General features: G+C 38.8%; 1 protein-coding gene across 1 annotated transcript in view; it reads right to left on the bottom strand.

The window, feature by feature from the left end:
- SLC26A7 (solute carrier family 26 member 7) overlaps positions 1–22,291 on the bottom strand; it is a 136,651-nt gene that overhangs the window by 109,044 nt on the left and 5,316 nt on the right. Inside the window, exon 3 of the mRNA XM_061122869.1 lies at positions 5,921–6,031. Within this exon, the coding sequence (XP_060978852.1) occupies positions 5,921–6,031 (111 nt within the window). The remainder of the gene's footprint in view (positions 1–5,920; positions 6,032–22,291) is intronic.

Raw genomic sequence — 22,291 nt, forward strand, 5'->3', positions numbered from 1 at the left:
GTTCTTGATAAGACATTTTTTCCAAATATGTTACAATAAAATTTCTCAAAGTTTGATATTCCTGAGAATAAAGAAGTGTGTCTTTTGACTTTTAAGTCTAGGACATAGAGCAAAAAGATTTGTACGAAAGCCACTGAACAAACGACTAGAGAACAGAGAACAAAAATGATCTAGGGTTAATTTTTAAGTTTAGGCCTACTTTTCCTAGCATTTGTAAGACGATAAGAAGGAATTGAATGGTAAGAGGAAAAGACCATCTCAAATGTTTTATTGAGGGGAGAAAAGTGAGTCTCACCTCCACGTGAGTCACATCTCAAGATATGACTCTAGAGAGAGATATTGCCAGAAAGGGTATGGGGGTTACCCACTGTGCCAACATGGTTATGGAAGCACTGCCTCTTTTCAAAGGCTGTTACTTTGCTGTTTCTGAGACAGCTGATGACAGTCAAGGATGTTGAGGCTGTGGTGACCATATGAGGATGCTGTGAATGACATTTGACCTTCTCTCTCTTATTGGTCTGGCTTCATCTTGATCTCCTCCTCTCGTCTCCTCTGCTCCTTCCCTCACTTTGTCAACTTTTCACCCTGTCTAGGCTTTAAGCCTACCAGTGGTAACTTTGAGTGAAAGTGAAAGTATTACTTGCTCAAAGTATGATAAAGCTCAGTTGTGTCCGACTCTTTGCGACCCCGTGGACTGTAGCCTCGCCAGGCTCCTCCGTCCATGGGATTCTCCAGGCAAGAATACTGGAGTGGGTTACCATTTCATTCTCCAGGGACTACTCACTCAGTCACGTCCAACTCTCTGTGATCCCATGGACTATAGCCCGCCACGCTCCTCTGTCCATGGGATTCTCCAGGCAAGAATACTGGAGTGGGTAGTCATCCCCTTCTCCAGGAGATCTTCCCAACCCAGGGATCCAACCCAGGTCTCCCACATTGCAGGCAGAATCTTTACCATCTGAGCCACCACCACTAAATCCATCTAGTAGCTTAGTACTGTGGGTAGCAGGGCCTCAGGACTGGACAGATCTAAGCTCAAATTCCTGTTCAACTTATCTAACCTCGCTCAGCTTCCTTATTGGCAAAATGATGATAAATATCTAGTTATAAAATGTGGGTAAAGATTAAATGAGATTTCATATGTAAAAGTCATCTATCACAACTCCTACACCATTTGGTAAATAAATATTTGCTTACTTTTCTTCTAAAGACTATCCTCAATGATCTCCCTAATCTTTTCTCTAAATTGCTGAACAGATCACTCTCTTTAAAAATATTTTTCTCTAATTTTAGAAGATAATTAGATCTTACAAATTGTCACTTAAGGGTTATCTTTAACAATTTTGTTTCCACTGGATTGATACCCAAGTTTCTGTTCTTTTCCTCTTTATTCTAAGACATTTTCTTTGCAAGTCACAAGAAGCAATCAGTGATTTAGTCCTTTAAAAAATATATACGTATTTTAAATTAAAATAAGAAAAAAATCACATTGTTAAAAAACAGGACATTTGGTGTCTTTATAGTCTGGCTTTTAAGTTATTTGCTTTTAAATATACCTCAAGCATAATTTATTATTGCATTTCCTAATTCATTATTGTATTCTGACTATCAGAATTGGAGTTAAAATCCCAGATAAAGTGATTGTTCTTTATGAAAGCAACATCAGTCTTTTAATAGTAAAATGAAAGTAGGAAGCTTCACATACTTCTATATATCAAACTAAAGTACAACAAAATTATTTAAAAGAAAAATATTTTCTCTATACTAAATATTTTCAGGAAATTTAGGTGAGATTCACTTGGCTCCTAAATTTAAGACCATAGGAAAGCAAAAAATAATCAGTATATTTCTTGAGTATAAATACATATACACAATGCTAACGTTTTAATATTATTCTAAAGAATTCTAAATCTGTTAGGATAAATAGAGAAATGAGAAGGTACAGCTGACTCTGTCCTTTGGAGAAGCATTGATACATGTGCAGAAATAAAATGCCTTAAGCATTTATTGTGTTACACAGTGTCTACAGTAGAGTCTGTAAACTATATATGTATTTTGAAATGTATATTATTAACCTAGTAGACTACAAGATTCCTGTTAATAATATTTGTTAACTGTTAGCTGTTAACAATATCTGTTAAATACAAAATGTTATATAAATGGCAGTTTCACAGCAATGCCACCTTAGGAATAATTATTCCTTAGGAAATAAAGTGGTTTATGTAAACTCATACTTAGGTATATCAAGTTAAGTATTTTTGACTTTTTTCTTGTAAAGTAATTATTGTCTATTGGGAAATTGTTTTACTTTTTTCATTTATCTTTTGTTTAACAGAGGAAATGAAGCTCAAGGTCAGCTCTACAAGAATAGACTTTTTCTTGTTAGTGACATAGTTAACTGTTTTGAAGAATGAAAATAAATGTTAGGAAATTACAGAGCAGGAAAATTTGAATATAATGGCTTCACGAACTTCTAAATCATTACTGTGCTTTTTTCCCTTCTCATCAGGACAAAAGGAAACTGCATCCTTGAGCAACTGATTGAAAAGAGGAAAAGCTTGGGCTTCAGATTTAGCCACATCTCGTTTGTAACCCATGCACCTACAACTTAATCTGTGAGCTCACAGAAACCTTTCTGAAATGTAGGGTTTATTTTAACCTAAATATCAAAATACCAATGTCTATTTTAAATGGTTGTATTAAGATAAAATATGTAAAGTTCTTAATAAAGCACCTAATAGTATATCTGAGGTTCTCAAATCTAAGTACATATATATACAGAAACATATACAGATAGATAGTGTCAACAGCAGATTGGTGCTTGCCAAGGGCATTCGGCCTCTGCCCCTGTGGAGATTGAACTCTATGCTGCTGCAGCTGTTGACCTTTGACATGCCCTGAAGGTAGTTCAGGGTGGAGAGTGAGGCCCTCTGCTCCAGGGAAACTGGTGGAACAGGACTTTAGACAGTTAGATATTTTCAGGAACTGATTTCGTGATCCCAATCCTTCAGTTCAGTTCAGTTCAGTCACTCAGTCATGTCTGACTCTTTGCGAGCCCGTGGACTGCAGCACAACAGGCCTCCCTGTTCATCACCAACTCCCAGAGTTTACTCAAACTCATGTCCATTGAGTTGGTGATGCCATCCAACCATCTCATCCTCTGTCTCCTCCTGCCTTCAGTCTTCCCCAGCATCAGGGTCTTTTCAAATGAGCCAGTTCTTTGAATCAGGTGGCCAAAGTATTGGAGCTTCAGTTTCAGCATCAGTCCTTCCAGTGAATATTCAGGACTGATCTCCTTTAGGATGGACTGGTTGGATCTCCTTGCAGTCCAAGGGACTCTCAAGAGTCTTCTCCAACACCACAGTTCAAAAGCATCAATTCTTCGGCACTCAGCTTTCTTTATAGTCCAACTCTCACATCCATACATGACCACTGGAAGAACCATAGCTTTGACTAGACGGACCTTTGTTGGCAAAATAATGTCTCTGCTTTTTAATATGCTGTCTAGGTTGGTCATAACTTTTCTTCCAAGGAGTAAGTGTCCTTTAATTTAATGGCTGCAGTCAGTAACTGCAGCGACTTTGGAGACCCCCAAAATAAAGACTGACACTATTTCCATTGTTTCCCCATCTATTTGCCATGAAGTGATGGGACCAGATGCCAAGATCTTGGTTTTCTGAATGTTGAGCTTTAAGCCAACTTTTTCACTCTCCTTTTCCACTTTCATCAAGAGGCTCTTTAGTTCTTCTTCACTTTCTGCCATAAGGGTGGTGTCATCTGCATATCTGAGGTTATTGATATTTCTCCCAGCAATCTTGATTCCAGCTTGTGCTTCATCCAGCCCAGCATTTCTCATGATGTACTCTGCACATAAGTTAAATAAGCAGGGTAACAGTATACAGCTTTGATGTACTCCTTTTCCTATTTGGAACCAGTCTGTTGTTCCATGTCCAGTTCTAACTGTTGCTTCTTGACTTGCATACAGATTTCTCAAGAGGCAGGGCAGGTGGTCTGGTATTCCCATGTCTTGAAGAATTTTCCACAGTTTGCTACAATATACACAGTCAAAGGCTTTAGCATAGTCACTAAAGCAGAAGTAGATGTTTTTTTGGAACTCTCTTGCTTTTTTGATAATCCAACGGATGTTGGCAATTTGACCAATCCTTGCATCTCCTCACATCTAGAAGTGCACTAAATCCCTTCATAATGACCTCAGCTCCTCGTGACTAGCAGAAAATCTCTTGTAAAATAAGTGTTTGATTACACTGAACTCCCTCTTCACCAAAATCTTTTATATTGACCTTCCCCCATCCCCCATTGGGCTTCCCTTGTGGCTCAGCTGGTAAAGAATCCACCTGCAATACGGGAGACCTGGGCTCAATCCCTGGGTTGAGAAGATCCCCTGGAGAAGAGGAAGGTTACCTACTCCAGTATTCTGGCCTGGAGAATTCCATGGACTATATAGTCCATGGGGTCGCAAAGAGTCAGACACAACTGAGTGACTTTCACTTCACTTCACTTCATCCCCCATTACTTCTTTGGAGCATTTTCTCAGAGCTATCTGACGTGCTGTCTTGTGGGCTGCTGTCCTCATTTTGCTGTACTTTGTATTACCTTAACATTTAAGATTAAGGTATCAATTCTGTAATGATTGAGGTTTCGTATAAGGACTTCCCTGGTGGCTCAGCCAGTAAGGTATCTGCCTACAATGCAGGAGACCTGGGTTCAATCCCTGGTTCAGGAAGATCTCCTGGAGAAGGAAATGGCACCCCACTCCAGTATTCTTGCCTGAAAAATCCCATGAACGAAGGAGCCTGGTAGGCTACTGTCCATGGGGTCGCAAAGAGTCGGACATGACTGAGCAACTTCACTTTCTTTTCTGTAATGATTATAGCTTTAATTAATTTTTATGTAGCAAGTAACAAATTAGACACTTGCAAATCAATTATCTCATCTAATGCTCATTACAGTCATGACTTTTTTTTGACATTTTACTATCAAGAAAGCAGCAAACAGATCTTTAAAACTTTGCTCAAGGTCATACAGATAGGAAACAACAAATGTGACACACACCCAGATCTATCTAACTTCCAAGTCTTTTTTTTTTAACCAGCCTACTCTATTATCAGCTTACTTGTGATTCACATTTTATTTGGTAATGCAATGTTAGGCAACATAAGAGGTATACTAATGAGAGGGTATGTAGAATCTAGGCTGGAAGAAACCTAAAAGATTGTGTAGTCCAATAATTATTTATTTTTTTTTGCTGCACTGGGTCTTCATTGCTTTGTGCAGGCGCTCTCTAGATGTGGCAAGTGGGAGCTACTCCTCATTGCTATGCGCGGGCTTCTCACTGCAGTGACTTCTCTCTTGTGGAGCATGGGCTGTAGGCTAGCGGACTTCAGCAGTTGGGGCTCACGGCTCTAGAGTGCGGGCTCAAGGGTTGCGGTGCATGTGGAATCTTCAAAGAACAGGGATTGAACCCGTGTCCTCTACATTGGCAGGTGGATTCTTATCCACTATGCCACCAGGGAAGTCCTAATCCAAATATTGTGTGGAAAACAATTTTTAACACTTGAGTGACTAAATTTTATACAGTCTTCTCTTTTCCTCGGTGTGCTTATTTTCATTTCATTGTAAATTGGGAACATTGCCCTTCTCTGACAACTTAAAAATGAACGGAATCTTTAACAATAACCTTGGTTACACAGGAATAGAGCAATAAGTCACAGTATGTATTGGACACAAAAAGTTAAATATCTTGTCCTAATATTTACTGATATTATTTGCTGATAATATTTGCCCTAATATTTTCAATAGTAAAGTGAGAATTGCATTGGAAATGTTATTAACAAATGATCACTTCTGAGTCCCTTTCATTAGTAGCATGAGAAGCATAAGAATAGACAGAAATTATTACCTGTGGCAACATGACGCCCCATTCCAAATATGGCATAAATGATGGCGGGAAACAGAGACCCATACAAGCCAAACACTGGGTGCACAGAGGACAGAACAGCAAAGGCCAGCCCTGTGAATACAGAGGTAAACAGGACACCTTTTAACCTCAACAGACAGTCCATTACAAAGTAGAAGGGATGTTGGTTTATTAATGATTAAAGGAACCACAATTATTTTTTCTACTTGTTCAGTGACAGACTAGCAACATTGTCCCAAATATCAGAAAATTTACTCATTAGCTCATGTTTACATTTCAATTCTAAAACCATTCTTTTAGGCCTACTACATTTTACCTTGACTACCAGAAGTCTATAAGAAGACATTAGCTCAGAGTGTCTTCCTGGTAAAAGTGACAGCATCACAGCAAAGCATCTCCACACTCACTTAGAGAATCCTTTTCACATGTTCTGTCTATTCACACAATAGCATCTGTGAGATGGACAAGAGTAGTAGCAATACCACGGATAGACAAGAAGCCTGACATGAAAGGTGACTGATGCTGGGTCAAAAGGGACACACACATTCAAAGCTGCCTGGTTGACTGACCAGCTGACTAGCCTGAGACTGTGTATCGACCAGCGTGTGACTCCATGCATGTCTCGTTACTGGACCCCAGCCTATATACTCAGGTACAATTTCTTAGAATGAAAAAAAATTAAACTTCTATGTATTCAAAGAATAAGTAAGGAGTAATTCAAAACTGTTCCTTTTTATTCTCCTTGGATACTACTGCTTGCCTAGTTTGCTTGTTACAGGCACACAAAAAATTTTCCTAGACATGTTTAAATTAACACTAGCCATTTAAATGTGACCAAAGTATGTGTGAGTACAAATTGATTAAAGTAATCTTGTTTATGGCTGTTCCTTGATATTAAACATCTAGTTCAGCTGGGTTCTGATAACCCATTCAAATTTGTACAGTTTAATGATAGCCATTTGATTGGACATAGTGGACTTGACAAGCTACAAAAAGATTTGAGGAAGGAGGTAGCATTATAATCTAGGTATAATCTATAATCTATACCTGAATGTTAGGTCAGTTAATTATTCACACTATGGAGCCTGGTACTCTGGTTCCCAGATCAGTACCTTTTTACTGCCTAACTTTCACTAATTTAAAGTTAATTTCCTTAAAATAAACTCTAGCTCTACATCAAATACTTTTTTCCAAGCAGTACAGGATAGTTCAGTTATGAGTAAAATGTATGAAAAATCTACCAACTACTAGTCCTCTCTTTATTTTTAAAAACCTACTTGCATTGCTCATTTACTAACAATGTATTCCTAGCAGTCTTGTGAAAACAAATAAAAAGCGGTTATAGAAGAGTCAGCGGCAGATGCTGCTCTAGAATTTCACACCGGCAGGATGAGACGTAGCAATCTTGTTGTTGAGAAAGGGGGTGCAAAGGTGCATATCTCTAAGCCAAGTTAGCACTGTAAGGCTAACTATTTCCCCATCCCAATAGCAAACACCTCCTGGCATTGATAGGGCAAGCAACTTTGTAAAAACATTGTGCACATTACATCAGCCACAAGGAGGATGCTCCAACATAGAGTCACCTACCCGCTTAGGGGCAGCCAGACATTTAACAAGCCTTCTCTGTTCCTGGTCCCTGACATCTGCCCTCTGGGCCTGCACTCCCTAACGATAAAGGAGTGCATAATCCCTCTGTCTCAAGCTCTAATTTCTGAGGAGTCAGACTAAAGTATATTTAAATTTATTTTTCTATTAATAGATTAGAAAGTTTTATTTTAGGTTTATAACTAGTTTAAAACTGAGAAAAGCTCTATTAGAATTGCTGATAACTATAAAATTGGAAGACATTTCAAGTTTTTGTATGCAAAAGCTTAAACATTATTTGAGAATTAACCAGTCCCATGACAATGTCCTTTATACAGTGCCATACAATGAGCTTTATTTGATCTTCATCAAGTCAGTTTTTTGTGGCAACTTACTCTTCACCAGACCACAAAAATATCTGCCGCTGACATGATTCCAATGAGCAGCCAAGTTCAAAAACAACTGGGCTGGATGATGATCATTTACTTTTATCTAGTTTGTTTCAATTCTTCTATTTCATATTCAGTGCTCTCATTTCATTCAGTTTATGTTTTCCAATTTTTCTGTCTTTTTTTTATTGTTGTTCTTTCTCAAGCCTTTATCATGTGTAGTAGAAAAGCTTTTGTATACATAAATATATAGAGAGAGATGTAAAATATATATATTTTAGAAAACATGAATTTTTGCTTAACTAAAAAATACATGACATTTTGGTTCTACTTGTTTGACTAAGTATAAATAGAATGCTAGATTTCTAATTTATAGTCACTCAAAACTTTCAAATAATTCCATTTATTCTGACATCTAGTATGACTGCTAGAAGTCTAAAAACCTTATTATTTTAGCAATTTTTGAAAAAAAAATTTTATGAGTCTTGAAACTTCTAAGCCAATTCTGAGAATATAAAGGAATACCATGTTGTAAAAAAATATGAAATTAATATGTGATACAATATTATTAACTAAAGTACTGATTTTTTTCAAATTTCACAAAATTTTATGCTAGTGGCCCTTATTTGTCTTTATACCTTATTCAAGATGCCACCTTATATTTAGTTGCATTGAGCAGCTTCAGTTGCATGCAAAAAATTCTAATAAATTCTCTTTTCATTTTTATTCCATTACAAATGTTTTCTAATTTTCCTTGTTATGGCTTATTAGATACATCCATCATTTAAAAGTAGACACTTGATTTCCAAATATATGGGGATTTTAAGTATGTGCTATGTTAATTTCTCATTTTGATATTAATTTCTCATTTAAATGCTTTCTTCTCTGCAATCACCCTCTGTATTTTTCAATCTTTTAACTTTTTTGAGGCTTTCAGTAAGTATGTCAAAGATCTCTCTTGGCAAGTGTCACAGGCGCATGAAAATATGTCTCTTATTTCAAAAATCTTTTGATATTGTTTGCTAGTATAATTCCACAGTGATAAGAAAACAGACTCTATATGATTTCAATACCTTTAGGCCATGAAATTTTTGCATGTTTTTTACTTTTTTACATCCCTGGATATGTTCCAGTGTCTCCTGGTTTATAGTGTATGGGAACTTGAATGGAATTTGTATCCTGCTGTTTTGTGAAAATTATATAAATCTTAATTATGTTGAATTGGTCCATAGTGCTTTTCAGGTCTACTATATCCTTCTATTTTTCTGTCTATTCATTCTATTACTTTTTGAGAGTTTGATATTTAAACTCCAACTAAAAATCTTATCTACTTAGAAAAATAATTGTAATACATAGTGAAGTGAGTGTCAGTTACCCAGTCATGTTGACCTAATGGACTGTATGTAGCCCGCCAGTCTCCTCTGTCCATAGGATTTCCCAGGCAAGAATACTGGAGTGGGTTGCCATTCCCTTCTCCAGGGGATCTTTCCGACTCAGGGATCAAGTCCAGGTCTCTGGCATTGCAGACAGATTCTTTACCACCTGAGCCACCAAGGAAATCACTTATATATGTATATATATATATATATATATATATGAACAATATGCAACTTTGTTCTGTATTCTCCAAGTATCCTATAAATGGGTTATCATACATTCATAATTTAAAAATATACATACCGGCAGCCATGACTCAAGGGAAGGTGAGTTGGGAAAAGACAGTGGTCTTAATTAATTTCTGTTAAAATATCTTTGGAAATTTTACAAAAATATATGATCACATGAAGACAATTGGTCTTGGAAGAGGCACATGCAAATGGAGATGCAGTACTAAACAAGGTATATATTGAGCATGTAAAAATAAGTCTGATATGTTTTATACACGAATTGTGTGTGTGTGTGTGTGTGTGTGTGTGTGTGTGCTCAGTCATGTCCTACACTTTGCGACCCCATAGACTGCAGCTTGGCAAGCTCCTCTGTCCATGTAATTTTCTAGGCAAGAATACTTGAAAGTGAAATTGTTAGTCACTCAGTCATATCTGACTCTTTGCGATCCCATGGACTGTAGCTCACCAGGCTCCTCTGTCCATGGAATTCTCGAGGCAAGAAAATTGGAGTGGGTAGACATTCCCTTCTCCAGGAGATCTTCCCAAACCAGAGACTGAAACCAGGTCCCCTGCATTGCAGACAGATTCTTTACCGCCTGAGCCACCAGGGAAGCCTCATAAAGCTCTACGATGAAACCAAATCCACTTATTAAATTCCATGAGAGATTTAAAGGAACATGAAACGTGAACTGTAAGGTCCTTGCCTGAAACAAACATTATCCAACATTAAACAATTTATGTTCAGTTTATAGAACAATCAGTGTAGTCAAACTTTAAAGATAAAGAAACTGTAAGAGATATGATCATAGAAACTTTTACTGGAGGATTATAATTTGTGTCGGTTAAAACATGGACAGAATTTTTATAAGATTTTTCCACAAGCTGACTATGTTCCTAAAGAGCTGTCAAGCACTTTGTTCTGATACAACTGATTTTGTCATTAAGAGTATTTTCTAGGGCTCTTTTGTTGAATGTCACATTTTTTTTAGTTTCTAAATATTATTGCTTTTGTCCTGGAGGCTCTGTGTTCCATATATATAACTTACCCTGTCAACTCCACCTTTCTTAAAGCTCCTATCCACTGACTCCCAGAGCACCATGATATTCATGGACCACATTCTCCTTTGCTAGCTTCTCATCCACTTAAATATCAGTGTTTCCTAAAGCTTCTTCCATTCTGATTCCTCTGTTTATTCTAGAGGATCATCCATGCATGACTGATGTTGTGGGATTGGATAGGATAATCATGGTTAATTCAAACATCTTAATAATATTCACCTAAACTCTAGATTCAGAGGTACATCAACTAGAGATCCGACAGGCACTCACATAACAAATCCAAAATGAAAATTGTTTATTAATTATTTATTTTGACCCCATCCACCATAAGTTCCACCATAACAACAAAATTATATGCATTAAATACAAACACAAAATTGCAGCTGATTCCCTGTTTACATAACCCCTATCTCAGAAAATCACACTGTCACCCATCTAGTCACCAATTTAGAAACCTAGAAGTTATCAAAAACATGCTTTTTCTTTTTCACCGTCACATCCCTGAGTAGACTAATCACCTTATCTATTCCGTTTAAAACTGGTGGATTCCTTCTCTTCCACTGCAGCTACTCCTGCCTTTCTCTGTCCCAACGACAGAACAAGATTTCTCCTAACTAGTCTTTCCTAACTAGTCTCTTGCCTCTGTCAAGTATATAATATAAGCTGAGGCCAGAGTAATTTCTTTATAACACAAACCTTTGTCACCCCCTGTCATCACGCAAGATCCACTAAAGTGCTACATTACCATGGAAAATAAGCCCAAACACTTTTCCCACGTTATTCAATAAGACTTTTATAATCTGGACTCTGCTAACCTCTCCAGCTACAACTCCTACCAAGTGGGATTATTGGGAAGTATTTAAACAAACTACACTCTTTTATTCTTCTTATCACTGCATATTTTTCTTCCTTCTACAGTGCCCTTCATCTGTGAGCTACCTGGAAAACTCATATGACCCTTCAAGATTCAGTTAAAGCATAATTTCTTCTTGACTACCAATCTCATCACCACTCTAGGAAGAGATGATAATGTTGTCAGTGCTATTGTTGTAACTTGTACATTCTTCATTCATACAACATACCAAAATTATCCTAAAAACCTGCTTTTTTGTCCAGGTCTCTAATTATATTGTGAGATATATTATTAAGGCAGCTAATAAGAATCAATTCCATTTAGTGCGTCAAGCAAAGCACTAGGATCTCTTTCACGGAGCGGTGATAAACACAGAAACAGGCCCAGGAATCAAATGACACATTTATCCAAAGCTATGAAGACTATGAAAAGAAAAACAGAGGAACAAAGCGGAGAAAGGCCTTGATTATCAGGTGAATGAAGGCACAAGCAAGGTTAAATGGTTCAGAAGATTGTAAAGAGGTCCGGAAATGAAGATAGTGAGCAGTTCATTGCAGAACCCAGTACCAGCTCAAAGGTGTTGAATGCTAATTTTTTAGGAGGTACTGATCACATAGGGCAGAAGGTGACTGGGGACATCAAGGCTTCTCAGAGGTCCTGATACTCTTTCCCCTTGAATACTCTATCCAAGTAAAGTTGAACAGGAATGGACTCAAGGCATATTTTAGTGGTGGTTTTTTTTTTTTTTTTTTTTTGAGGACCGTGTTTATAGAACACCCCTCTAAACCACTCACTAGGCCAGAAATCAGCAAAGGATAAGAACTTTCCTCCCCACTTTACACTGATTGCCGGCTAATGTCTTCCTCCCTTTCATGTCTCTTCCTAGGTGGGTGCACCTTCTCACTGCCTCCTGTGGGTTCAGTCCCACCTACCAAAATTTGAGGCCTGCTCATATACTGGTAGGAAATTAGAAAAGACTATGCGATCTAGACCTTGTTTACCCAGAATCTTGGAGCCAGGTACTAATCCTAAGTTGTTTTTACACTTTGACTGAGCTTCTGACACTTCTTCCAGTTTGACCTTTTGGGCCCTGGTCCCACTGGTTGACACCCAGGTACTAAACTTTATACTCACAGGCTTTGTGAGTTTGTATGCTTTCGCTAACCTCCCTGGACCTGACCTCAATTCCACCTTCTCAAATATCTGGATTCCATCCACCTCCCTAGGACAGTGACGGTACCACAACCTCAGGCCAAGTGGCAAAGCGCGTCCTCAGGCTCCTCTCCAGCACCTCCCACCTCCTCTATCTGAGGGGAGGGTTGCTGACTGGAGGGGTCAAAGTGGAACACCCCGAAGGAGACGCATTCATGACGGGAAAGGCCATGTCCACCCGTACGTGTGTTTTTGCTCTTCTACTATTTTGCTCCTTGGAAGAAAAGCTGAGACCAACCTAGATAGCACATTAAAGAGCAGAGACTTTACTTTGCCAACAAAGGTCTATCTAGTCAAGGCTATGGTTTTTCCACTGGTCATGTATGGATGTGAGCACTGAAGAATTGATGCTTTTGAACTGTGATGTTGGAGAAGACTCTTGAGAGTCCCTTGGACTGCAAGGAGATCCAACCAGTCCATCCTAAAGGAGATCAGTCCTGAATAGTCATTGGAAGGACTGATGCTGAAATTGAAACTCCAATACTTTGGCCACCTGATGAAAAGAATTGACTCATTTCAAAAGATCCTGATGCTGGGAAAGATTGGAGGCGAGAGGAGAAGGGGATGACAGAGGATGAGACGATTGGATGGCATCACCGACTCGATAGACATGAGTTTGAGTAAACTCTAGGAGTTGGTGATGGACAGGGAGGCCTGGCGTGCTGCAGTCCATGGGGTCACAAAGACTCGGACACAACTAAGTGACTGAACTGAACTGAACTATTTTGCTACCAATATGATAATAAAAGACCAGGACCTACCTCAAGACTAACTGTGATATGTCTCTTTTTTTCCACAAGCACATTAAAATCTCAGCTTTATGAGAAAAAAAGAAATAGTAATAGCTCTTCAATCTCAGGCCTAAATTGTTGTGCTCCACTCCAGCTTTACTAGATCTATGTTTTAAACAATAATTCAGCTAATAAAGTGGAATATATTCCCTAAATGTAACCTGTGCATAGAGGTCCCTTGAGATCCTCTCCAGAGAAACAGTGATGGTAGGACTTCATTTCTTTAAATTCCATTTTATATAATACCATGTTGTTGTTCAGTCATTCATGTGTCTGACTCCTTGTGATGCCATAGAGGAAGGCCAGGCTTCCCTGTCCTTCATTGTCTCCCAGAGTTTGTTCAAACTCACGTCCATTGAGTCAGTGATGCCATCCAATCATCTCATCTTCAGTTGCTCCTTTCTCCTACTGCCTTCAGTCTTTCCCCAGATCAGGGTCTTTTCCAATGAGTTGGCTCTCCACATCAGGTGGCCAAAGTATTGAAGCTTCAGCTTCAACATCAGCCCTTCCAATGAATATTCAGGACTGATTTCCTTTAGGATGGCTTGGTTCGATCTCCTTGCTGCCCAAGGGACTCTCAAGAGTCTTCTCCAACACCACAGTTCAAAAGCATCAATTCTTCAGTGCTCAGCCTTCTTTATGGTCCAACTCTCACATCCATACATACCACTGGAAAACCATAGCTTTGATTATACCAATCTTAGTTGGCAAAGTAAAGTCTCTGCTTTTTAATATGCTGTCTATCATAGCTTTTCTTCCAAGGAGCAAGCATTTTTTAATTTCATGGCTGCAGTCACCATCTGCAGTGATTTTGAAGGCCAAGAAAATAAAGTCTATCACTGTTTCCATATTTTCCCCATCTATTTGCCATGAGGTGATGGGACTGGACACTGTGATCTTTAGTTTTCTAGAAGTTGAGTTTTAAGCTAGCTTTTTCACTCTTCTCATTCACTTTCATCAACAGGCTCTTTAGTTTCTCTTCACTTCCTTACATAGGGGTGGTGTCATTTGCATATCTCAGGTTGTTTATATTTCTCCTGGCAATATTGATTCCAGTTTGTGCTTCATCCAGCCCAGCATCTCTCATGATGTATTCTGCATACAAGTTTAATAAACAGGGTGACATATAAGTTAAATAACCCTTGACCTACTCCTTTCACAATTTTGAACTAGTTCATTCTTCCATGTCCAGTTCTAACTGTTGCTTTTAGACCTGCAAACAGGTTTCTCAGGAGACAGGTAAGGCAGTCTGGTATTCCAATCTTTTTAAGAATTATTCACTGTTTGTTGTGATCCACACAGTCAAAGGCTTTAGCATAGTCAATGAAGCAGAAAAAGATGTTTTTCTGGAATTCCATTGCTTTTTCTATGATCCAACAGACGTTGGCAATTTGATCCCTTGCTTCTGCCTTTTCTAAATCCAGCCTTTACATCTGGAGGTTCTTGATTCACGTAGTGCTAAAGCCTAGCTTGAAGGATTTTGAGCATTACTTTGTTGGCATATGAAATAAGTGCACTTGTATAGTAGTTTTAACATTCTTTAGCATTGCCTTTCTTTGGGATTGGAATGAAAACTGACCTTTTCTAGTACCGTGGCCATTACTGAGTATTCCAAATTTGATGGCATATTGAGTACAGCACTTTAATAGCATCATTTTTTAGGATTTGAAATAGCTCAGCTGCAATTCTATCACTTCCTCTAGCTTTATTTGTAGTAGTACTTCCTAAGGCCTACTTGACTTCACACTCCAGGATGTCCAGTTCTAGGAGAGTGACCACACCATCGTGGTTATCCAGATCTTTAAGGCCTTTTTTCATTCAATTCTTCTGTGTATTCCTGCCACCTCTTCTTAATATCTTCTGCTTCTGTTAGGTCCATACTGCTTCTTTCCTTTATTGTGCCCATCTTTTCATGAAATGTTCCCTTGGTATCTCTAATTTTCTTGAAGAGATCTCTAGTCTTTCCCATTCTATTGTTTTCCTCTATTTTTTTGCATTGTTCACTTAAGAAGGCTTTCTTATCTATCCTTGCTGTTCTCTGGAACCCTGCATTCAGTTGGGGATATCTTTCATTTTCTCTTTTGCCTTTCACTTTTCTTTTCTCAGCTGTTTGTCAGGCCTCCTCAGACAACCATGTTGCCCTTTTGCATTTCTTTTTCTTGGGGATGGTTTTGACCACCACCTCCCATACAAACCTCAATCCATAGTTCTTAAGGCACTCTGTCAGATCTAATCCCTTGAATCAATCTGTCACTTCCACTGTATAATCATAAGGACTTTGGTTCAGGTCATACCTGAGTGGCCTAGTGGTTCTCCCTACTTTCTTCAACTTAAGTCTGAATTTTGCAATACAGAGTTCATGATCTGAGCCACAGTTGTCCGCTCTCAGAATTGTTTTTTCTGACTATATAGAATGTCCATCTTCAGCTGCAAAGAATATAATCAATCTGATTTTGGTTACTGACCATTTGGTGATGTCCATGTGTAGAGTCATCTCTGGTGTTGCTGGAAGAGGGTATTTGCTATGTCCGGTGACTTCTCTTGGCAAAACTCTGTTAGCCTTCACCCTGCCTCATTTTGTACTCCAAGGCCAAACTTGCCTGTTACTCCAGGTATCTCTTGACTTCCTACTTTTGTTTTCCAGTCCCCTATGATGAAAATGACATCTTTTTTTGTGTGTGTGTGTGTGTGTTAGTTCCTAAAGGTCTTATATGTCATCATAAAACCAGTCATTATCAGTTTCTTCGGCATTCGTGGTTGGGGTATAGACTTGGCTACTGTGATATTGGGGTTTGCCTTGGAAGTGAACCAAGATCATTCTGTTGTTTTAGAGACTGCACCAAAGTACTCAATTTCAGACTCTTTTGTGAATATGAAAGCTACTCCATTTCTTCTAAGGGATTCATGCCATAGTAATAGATATGATGGTCATGTGATTTAAATTCACCCATTCCCATTCATTTTAGTTCACTGATTCCTAAAATGTTGATGTTCACTCTTGCCATCTCCTGTTTGACCATTTCTAATTTATCTTGATTCATAGACCTAAGTTTCCAACTTCCTATGCAATATTGTTCTTTACAGCATCTGACTTTGCTTTCACCACCAGACACATCCACAACTAGGTGTCATTTCTGCTTTGGCTCAGCCTCTCTGTTACTTCTGGAACAATATCTGTGCTCTTCTCCAGTAGTATACCGGACACCTACTGAGCTGGCGGTGGGGGTGGGGTGGTGTTCATCTTTCAGTGTCGTATCTTTTTGTCTGTTCATACAGTTCATGGCCTTCTCAAGGCAAGAATGCTGAAGTGGTATCTTATAATACCATGTATCTTCAGCTCTTCAAGTCTTGCCAGTTTTTTTAAGACTGTCACTTTGTTCTCTATGTTCACCCAATTTTTATCACCAAATATTAATTTCATGTCATTCTTATTAGATAGGATTGTACATTCTTCATTTTTCCAAATAAAAACACAGTATTATTTGGCAGCTCCCTGGATTTATACAAGCTACTCAGAAAGTGGTTGAAACCAATATTTTGCAAAGTTTCATTAAGAAAATGTTCCCACCCTTGCATTCCCACACCAGAATATCTTCAAGGTTGAAATAACAAGATCATATTCACATAAATTTTTGTACAAATTTGAGACAGGGAAAAATAAGGCCCTTGTGGGCTAGATTGTTGCCTTTTTGTTCTCTCTTACCAAAAACATAGCAAAAGACTGTATTTTTTCAAGCACTTTTTAAAAATAGAAATGAATAAAGAACCCTAGAAGACACATTAGTATTCTTAAAAACAAAATAATTAGGTAGTAGTAGGCTCTCCCAAGAATTACATATAAAAAAATCAAACACAAATTGTGTGGGTAATTATAAAAGTTATTTCCCTGTAGCAACTGTTTATGGTGGTCTTAGCACTGTTATTAATAAACCACAATGTGATCAGCTGTCTGGTTCACTGCATCAGTGGGCTCAGGGTTCAGTGATATTAAAAGTGAATCTCCCAGGGTAAATTTGCATCTACCCAAGAAATATAGATGTATGAAAACAAAATTCCTGTAGACAAACATCCTCTTGGTTCACAAACAAGTACTGTTAAAGATCATTGGCTCTAGTCACTAGACAGGTTAAGGCAATAGGTTCATCCTGTAACATATTGTGCAGATGAGATCTCACAAGAGTGAAAATAAAGAATTATCATGGTCAAAAAGCTTCATGATCAACAGATCTATGAGCTTAAATATTAGAAACAGTAAGAGATTAAAAGTGTCTATGGAGAAGAGTATCCACCAAAGAGTGGGCACAGGTAAGCCCTATCTCATCATTTGAATCATGATTTTTTTACCATCAAGAAACATTTCAGCACCTATTATGTGCCAAATACATTGATAGGAGCTGAAAGGATTTCTTAGGACTCGGGACATTTAACACTAAAACCAGAACAGTTGGTCAACCTAGACTATAAACAGTCTACACCTTCAAAGAACTAACAGCTTAGAAGAAAAGACAAATATAAATCAAAAACAAACGTGATAGTGTTAGTGAAGTGGATGAGTGAGGGTACCATGGGAAAACAGAACAGAGGTATCTATCAAGTACTTTCTGAAAATCCATAGTTCTCAACCCTAGCTGCTCATTTTACTTTATTTTTTCATCAGTTGAGGAAGCTGAGGTACAAAACATGAAAAGATTTGCCCTAAATTCTCAGAGATTTTTATTTAACTGGCATAGGGTTGAGGCATGGGTATTTTTTTCAAGTGCCGAAAGAGATTAAAATATGCAGGCAAGGTTGAGAACTACTGAGCCTAACCCAGCTTAAGTATGCTAAAATATACTCAGATAAAGAGGGTCAGGGGAGAAAGATTATCCATTTAGGAGGAAGCAGGACATGCAAATGTCCTGAGGCAAAACAAGTGTGACCCTTTAGAACACTAAGATGAGTTCAGCGCAGCCAGAACATAGGATGAAAGCGATATGTGTGAGATCTGGGTACTGAAGGGCCTTGAAAAACCTTTTCAGAAGTTCATGCCTGTGTAAAAAGAGAAAAGTTGGCCATTTATAGTTTTCTTTTTACATAAAATATCTTGTTTTTCTGAATGCCTTGATGGGTTTGGACAATCAAGGTGTCTTTGAGCTGAGTTTGAGAACTTCCTACTCTAGACCTGAAGAGGGTGAATAACAGCAGTGAGGCAGAATTAATATAAAAGGATAGGGGATTTGGGGGAATATGACAAGTTGCAAAGCCCACACCCACAGAAAGGGTGCAGGCACCACTCAACTCTGGCCTGTTGTTTCCATTTAGGAATATTTGCTGTTAAATAATTAGATTTAAATAAAGGGATAAAAAATAAATAAGTAAAGGGATAAAAACTCAATTTTAAAATGAGACAGCCACTTCATTCTTACTAGAGGTCTTCGTAATTGTCCTCTGTTCTTCCCCAGCAGCATACTGGACACCTTCCAATGTGGGGGGCTCATCTTCTAGCGTCATATCTTTTTGCCTTTTCATACTGTCCATGGGAGTCTCCAGGCAAGAATACTGGAGTGGGTTGCCATTTCCTTCTCCACCCCAGCGAACCATGTTTGGTCAAAATTCTTCACTGTGTCCCATCCATTTGGCGTGGCCCTGCCTGGCACGGCTCATGGTTTCATTGAGTTATGCAAGCCCCTTCGCTATGACAAGGCTGTGCTCTGTGAAGGGGTGAGCCAGCTCTGCCACGTGGTAAAAGCTGTTTATTGTTTGTTGAATTCGCAGGCCAGTGTTAAAGCACATCTCTCCTGTGTCCCTCACCCTAAGCTAGTCTAGCAGGGGGCATGAGCAGCTCTCAAGGGAAAGAACAGGAGCTCTGGTATAGGTACTTCTTTCCCCTGGCACAGTCCTCTCCCCTCTCAGCAAGAATCTCAGGGTTTTATTTTATCAAGGAAGCTGATATGTCATCACGGGATGGGGCAGGCTGAGGGGCTGACGTGCAGTCTGCTTCTCAGGTTATAGTCCTGCTCAGGTTATGTCTGCGGTACTCAAGGCAAACTGGAGAACAGAAGACAGCGAGGGATGTGGGGTGGAGCCCAGCAGGTTTATATTTCAGTCTCTCTTAGCAGTACTGAGGGCAAGATACCCACGGTTCTGAACCTCAATCTCCTCCTCTCATGAAAATGAATATGAATATATAGTATATATATATATATGTCTTGATGGGTTTAGAAAATTGGAGACAATTTGTGTAACATTTAAATTGGAATGACACTCAAATGTGTAGTTAAGGCGACTGGAAGTAACCCAACTTAAACCTAATTAACAACAACAAAAAAGTGTTTGCACGCGCAAGTGAAAACTCAGACGTGTACTCAGTTTCTCTCTACTGTTCCCTTTGCTGTGCTGGCTTCACTTCCAGGCTTTCGGAGCCGAGGGAAGATGTAGAGGAATGTCACCCTCCCTGTCAGTAGGCCCAGCGTGAAGGAAGACGCCTTTTCCTTTTCCCTCAGAGGCTCTGCACACGTCCCAAGATCCAGACTGACTGGGCCACTCTCAGGTGACGGGTATTGCCACCACCATTTTAAAATAAGAAATGACTGCTTGGTGGTATAGTCAACCCTCCTTGTGCCTGGAGGAGAAATCCTCAGCACGGAACCAGTAGCTGACCTGGTGTGTGGAACAGTGCTAATTATCAACACGAGCCGCAAGTCTTCACCTAGACTAGGAAGTGTCTGGATGCAGCTGTCAACACTGTTGCACACTGCAATCTGGGACAGCTGAAAAAAGAAAAGACACAATGTCCTCCATGTCTGGGAACTACTCCTTGGAAATCTGATTTAATTGTTTGAGATGAGACTCAGGTACCAATGTTCTCTTAGTCACCAAGATGGCTCCAATGGGCCCCCAAAGTTGAGACTCCTGGTCGAGGGATACTTATTTTACTGATCAACCTAGAGCCAAAATTAGAACCTCACTGAAACCACGTATACCAAAAACGGAAGCGGGGTTGGGGCGGGGGTTGTTCCTTAAAACAAATCCAAGAATTACTAAAAGCAATTCTTGCATTATTACTAAAAGTAATTAATTACAAAAATTACTAAAAGCAGGGATGGATCCTAGCTGGCAAAAACAGAAGTGTACTATTACGTAGGCCACATACCTTATCTTCACAACCACTGCCAATCTATTTTGTTGCAAACCTTCCCAAGTTTTCAACACTCTAAAATGGAAAGTCTTCCATGTGAGCTGGTCTAAATATGACAGGGAGAATTATTCTAACTGCAGAAATATAAAAGTAACCTTTTAACACACAAATCACCATTAATTTACATGTAAGAAAGAAAGGAACTCAGAAATGCTGGATGAAGCCCAAAGCTTTGGGCGAGAGCATGTATCATGGGATGAGAGAAAATGGAGAATGAAAAGCCAGCAGAGTGTTCCCTGCTCCTGGGTACATTTTTATGGCGGTCAGGGCAAGTATGAGTGAGTGAAAGTCACTTAGTCATGTCCGACTCTTTGAGACCCCATAGACTATACAGTCCACAGAATTCTCCAGGCCAGAATGCCAGAGTGGGTAGCCTTTCCCTTCTCCAGGGGATCTTCCTAACCCAGGTTTCCCGCACTGCAGGCGCATTCTTTACCAGCTGAGCCACAAGGGAAGTCCCAGGGCAAGTATACTTTAGATTTATTTAGCAATATTTGGCTGCCATTGTTCTTAGAGAAGAGAATAGTTACCATTCAACAAATATAACCAATCATTATAATTTCTCTACATTATAATCTACATTAATGATTAAGAGGGTTAGGTTAGAGATATGTAGCTAATGCTACGTCTCTTAATCCTCAAGGCTGAAACCATGCAGGGAAAATTCTCAGACAAGCCTTTAATTTTCACAGTGAATGCTTTCAGGAATTCCACTTACTGTTCCACATGTCTCTAAGCTGCCCTCAGGAGTACAAAGAAGATCAGTTTCCACATATTTTGGTACCAGTAATGCCACAAGTTCTACATTATTATAAGGAACATCCATCCTTTGTCTGTGACCCAGAACACTGTGGTCTGAACATCAGGCAGTCCTATGGCCGCATAAAATTTTCATGATTTGGCAACAAAAATTCTAGGTGATCCCATGGAATGCAAGTCAAAACATTCTCATATTCCTCCTCAGTGTATTAGGTACTTATATGGTAAGTCATGCATTTTAGGTCTCCACCCTGTCTCAATGCTTGAGTTTTCAGATTGAAAAAGAAAAAAAAAAATTTCCCTCAAGTGGTCATCCAGGGTAGAATATGAACTAAAGTATTTATACTCTAGGAGTTTTATACTGCTTAACTTGCCAACCATGTCGGTGACATGTTTAAATTAATGACATTCTCTAGAACGTTTGTTGATCCTCAAACTACATTCTGCAGTGAGATGTCAATTAAAGAACATTTTGGTACACGCCAGCTATAATGGTTTTCACCTGATGTTAGTAATGAGTGCTCCCAAATGTTTTTAATATTAACAAACATACAAATCATTTCTAAGAAATATTTGAACATGGTGAAAGAATGACCTAAAGTTCCTTTTCTTTTTTTCATTAAAATGAGCAAATCTACATTTATGTTTTTACCTTGGGGAGGAAATATTTTGGGGACCCCTTTAGCAATCTTATATAGTGTATAAACTCGTTCCCAGAACATTTTTTTTAAAATAAGTAAAAGAAAATAGAATTAAAGAGAATTATAGAATTATAAAGAAATGAAGTATATTAGAACATATTGATGCAGGTTCAGAGACCTGAAGTTCCTGTGGATTTAAGGACCTAATCTTTTGTGTGTGTGTGTGTGTGTGTGTGTGTGCGCGCGCTAAGTTGCTTCAGCCATGTCTGACTCTTTGCGAC

The sequence above is a fragment of the Dama dama genome, chromosome 21 (genome assembly GCF_033118175.1).
Source record: "Dama dama isolate Ldn47 chromosome 21, ASM3311817v1, whole genome shotgun sequence".
NCBI lineage: Eukaryota > Metazoa > Chordata > Mammalia > Artiodactyla > Cervidae > Dama > Dama dama.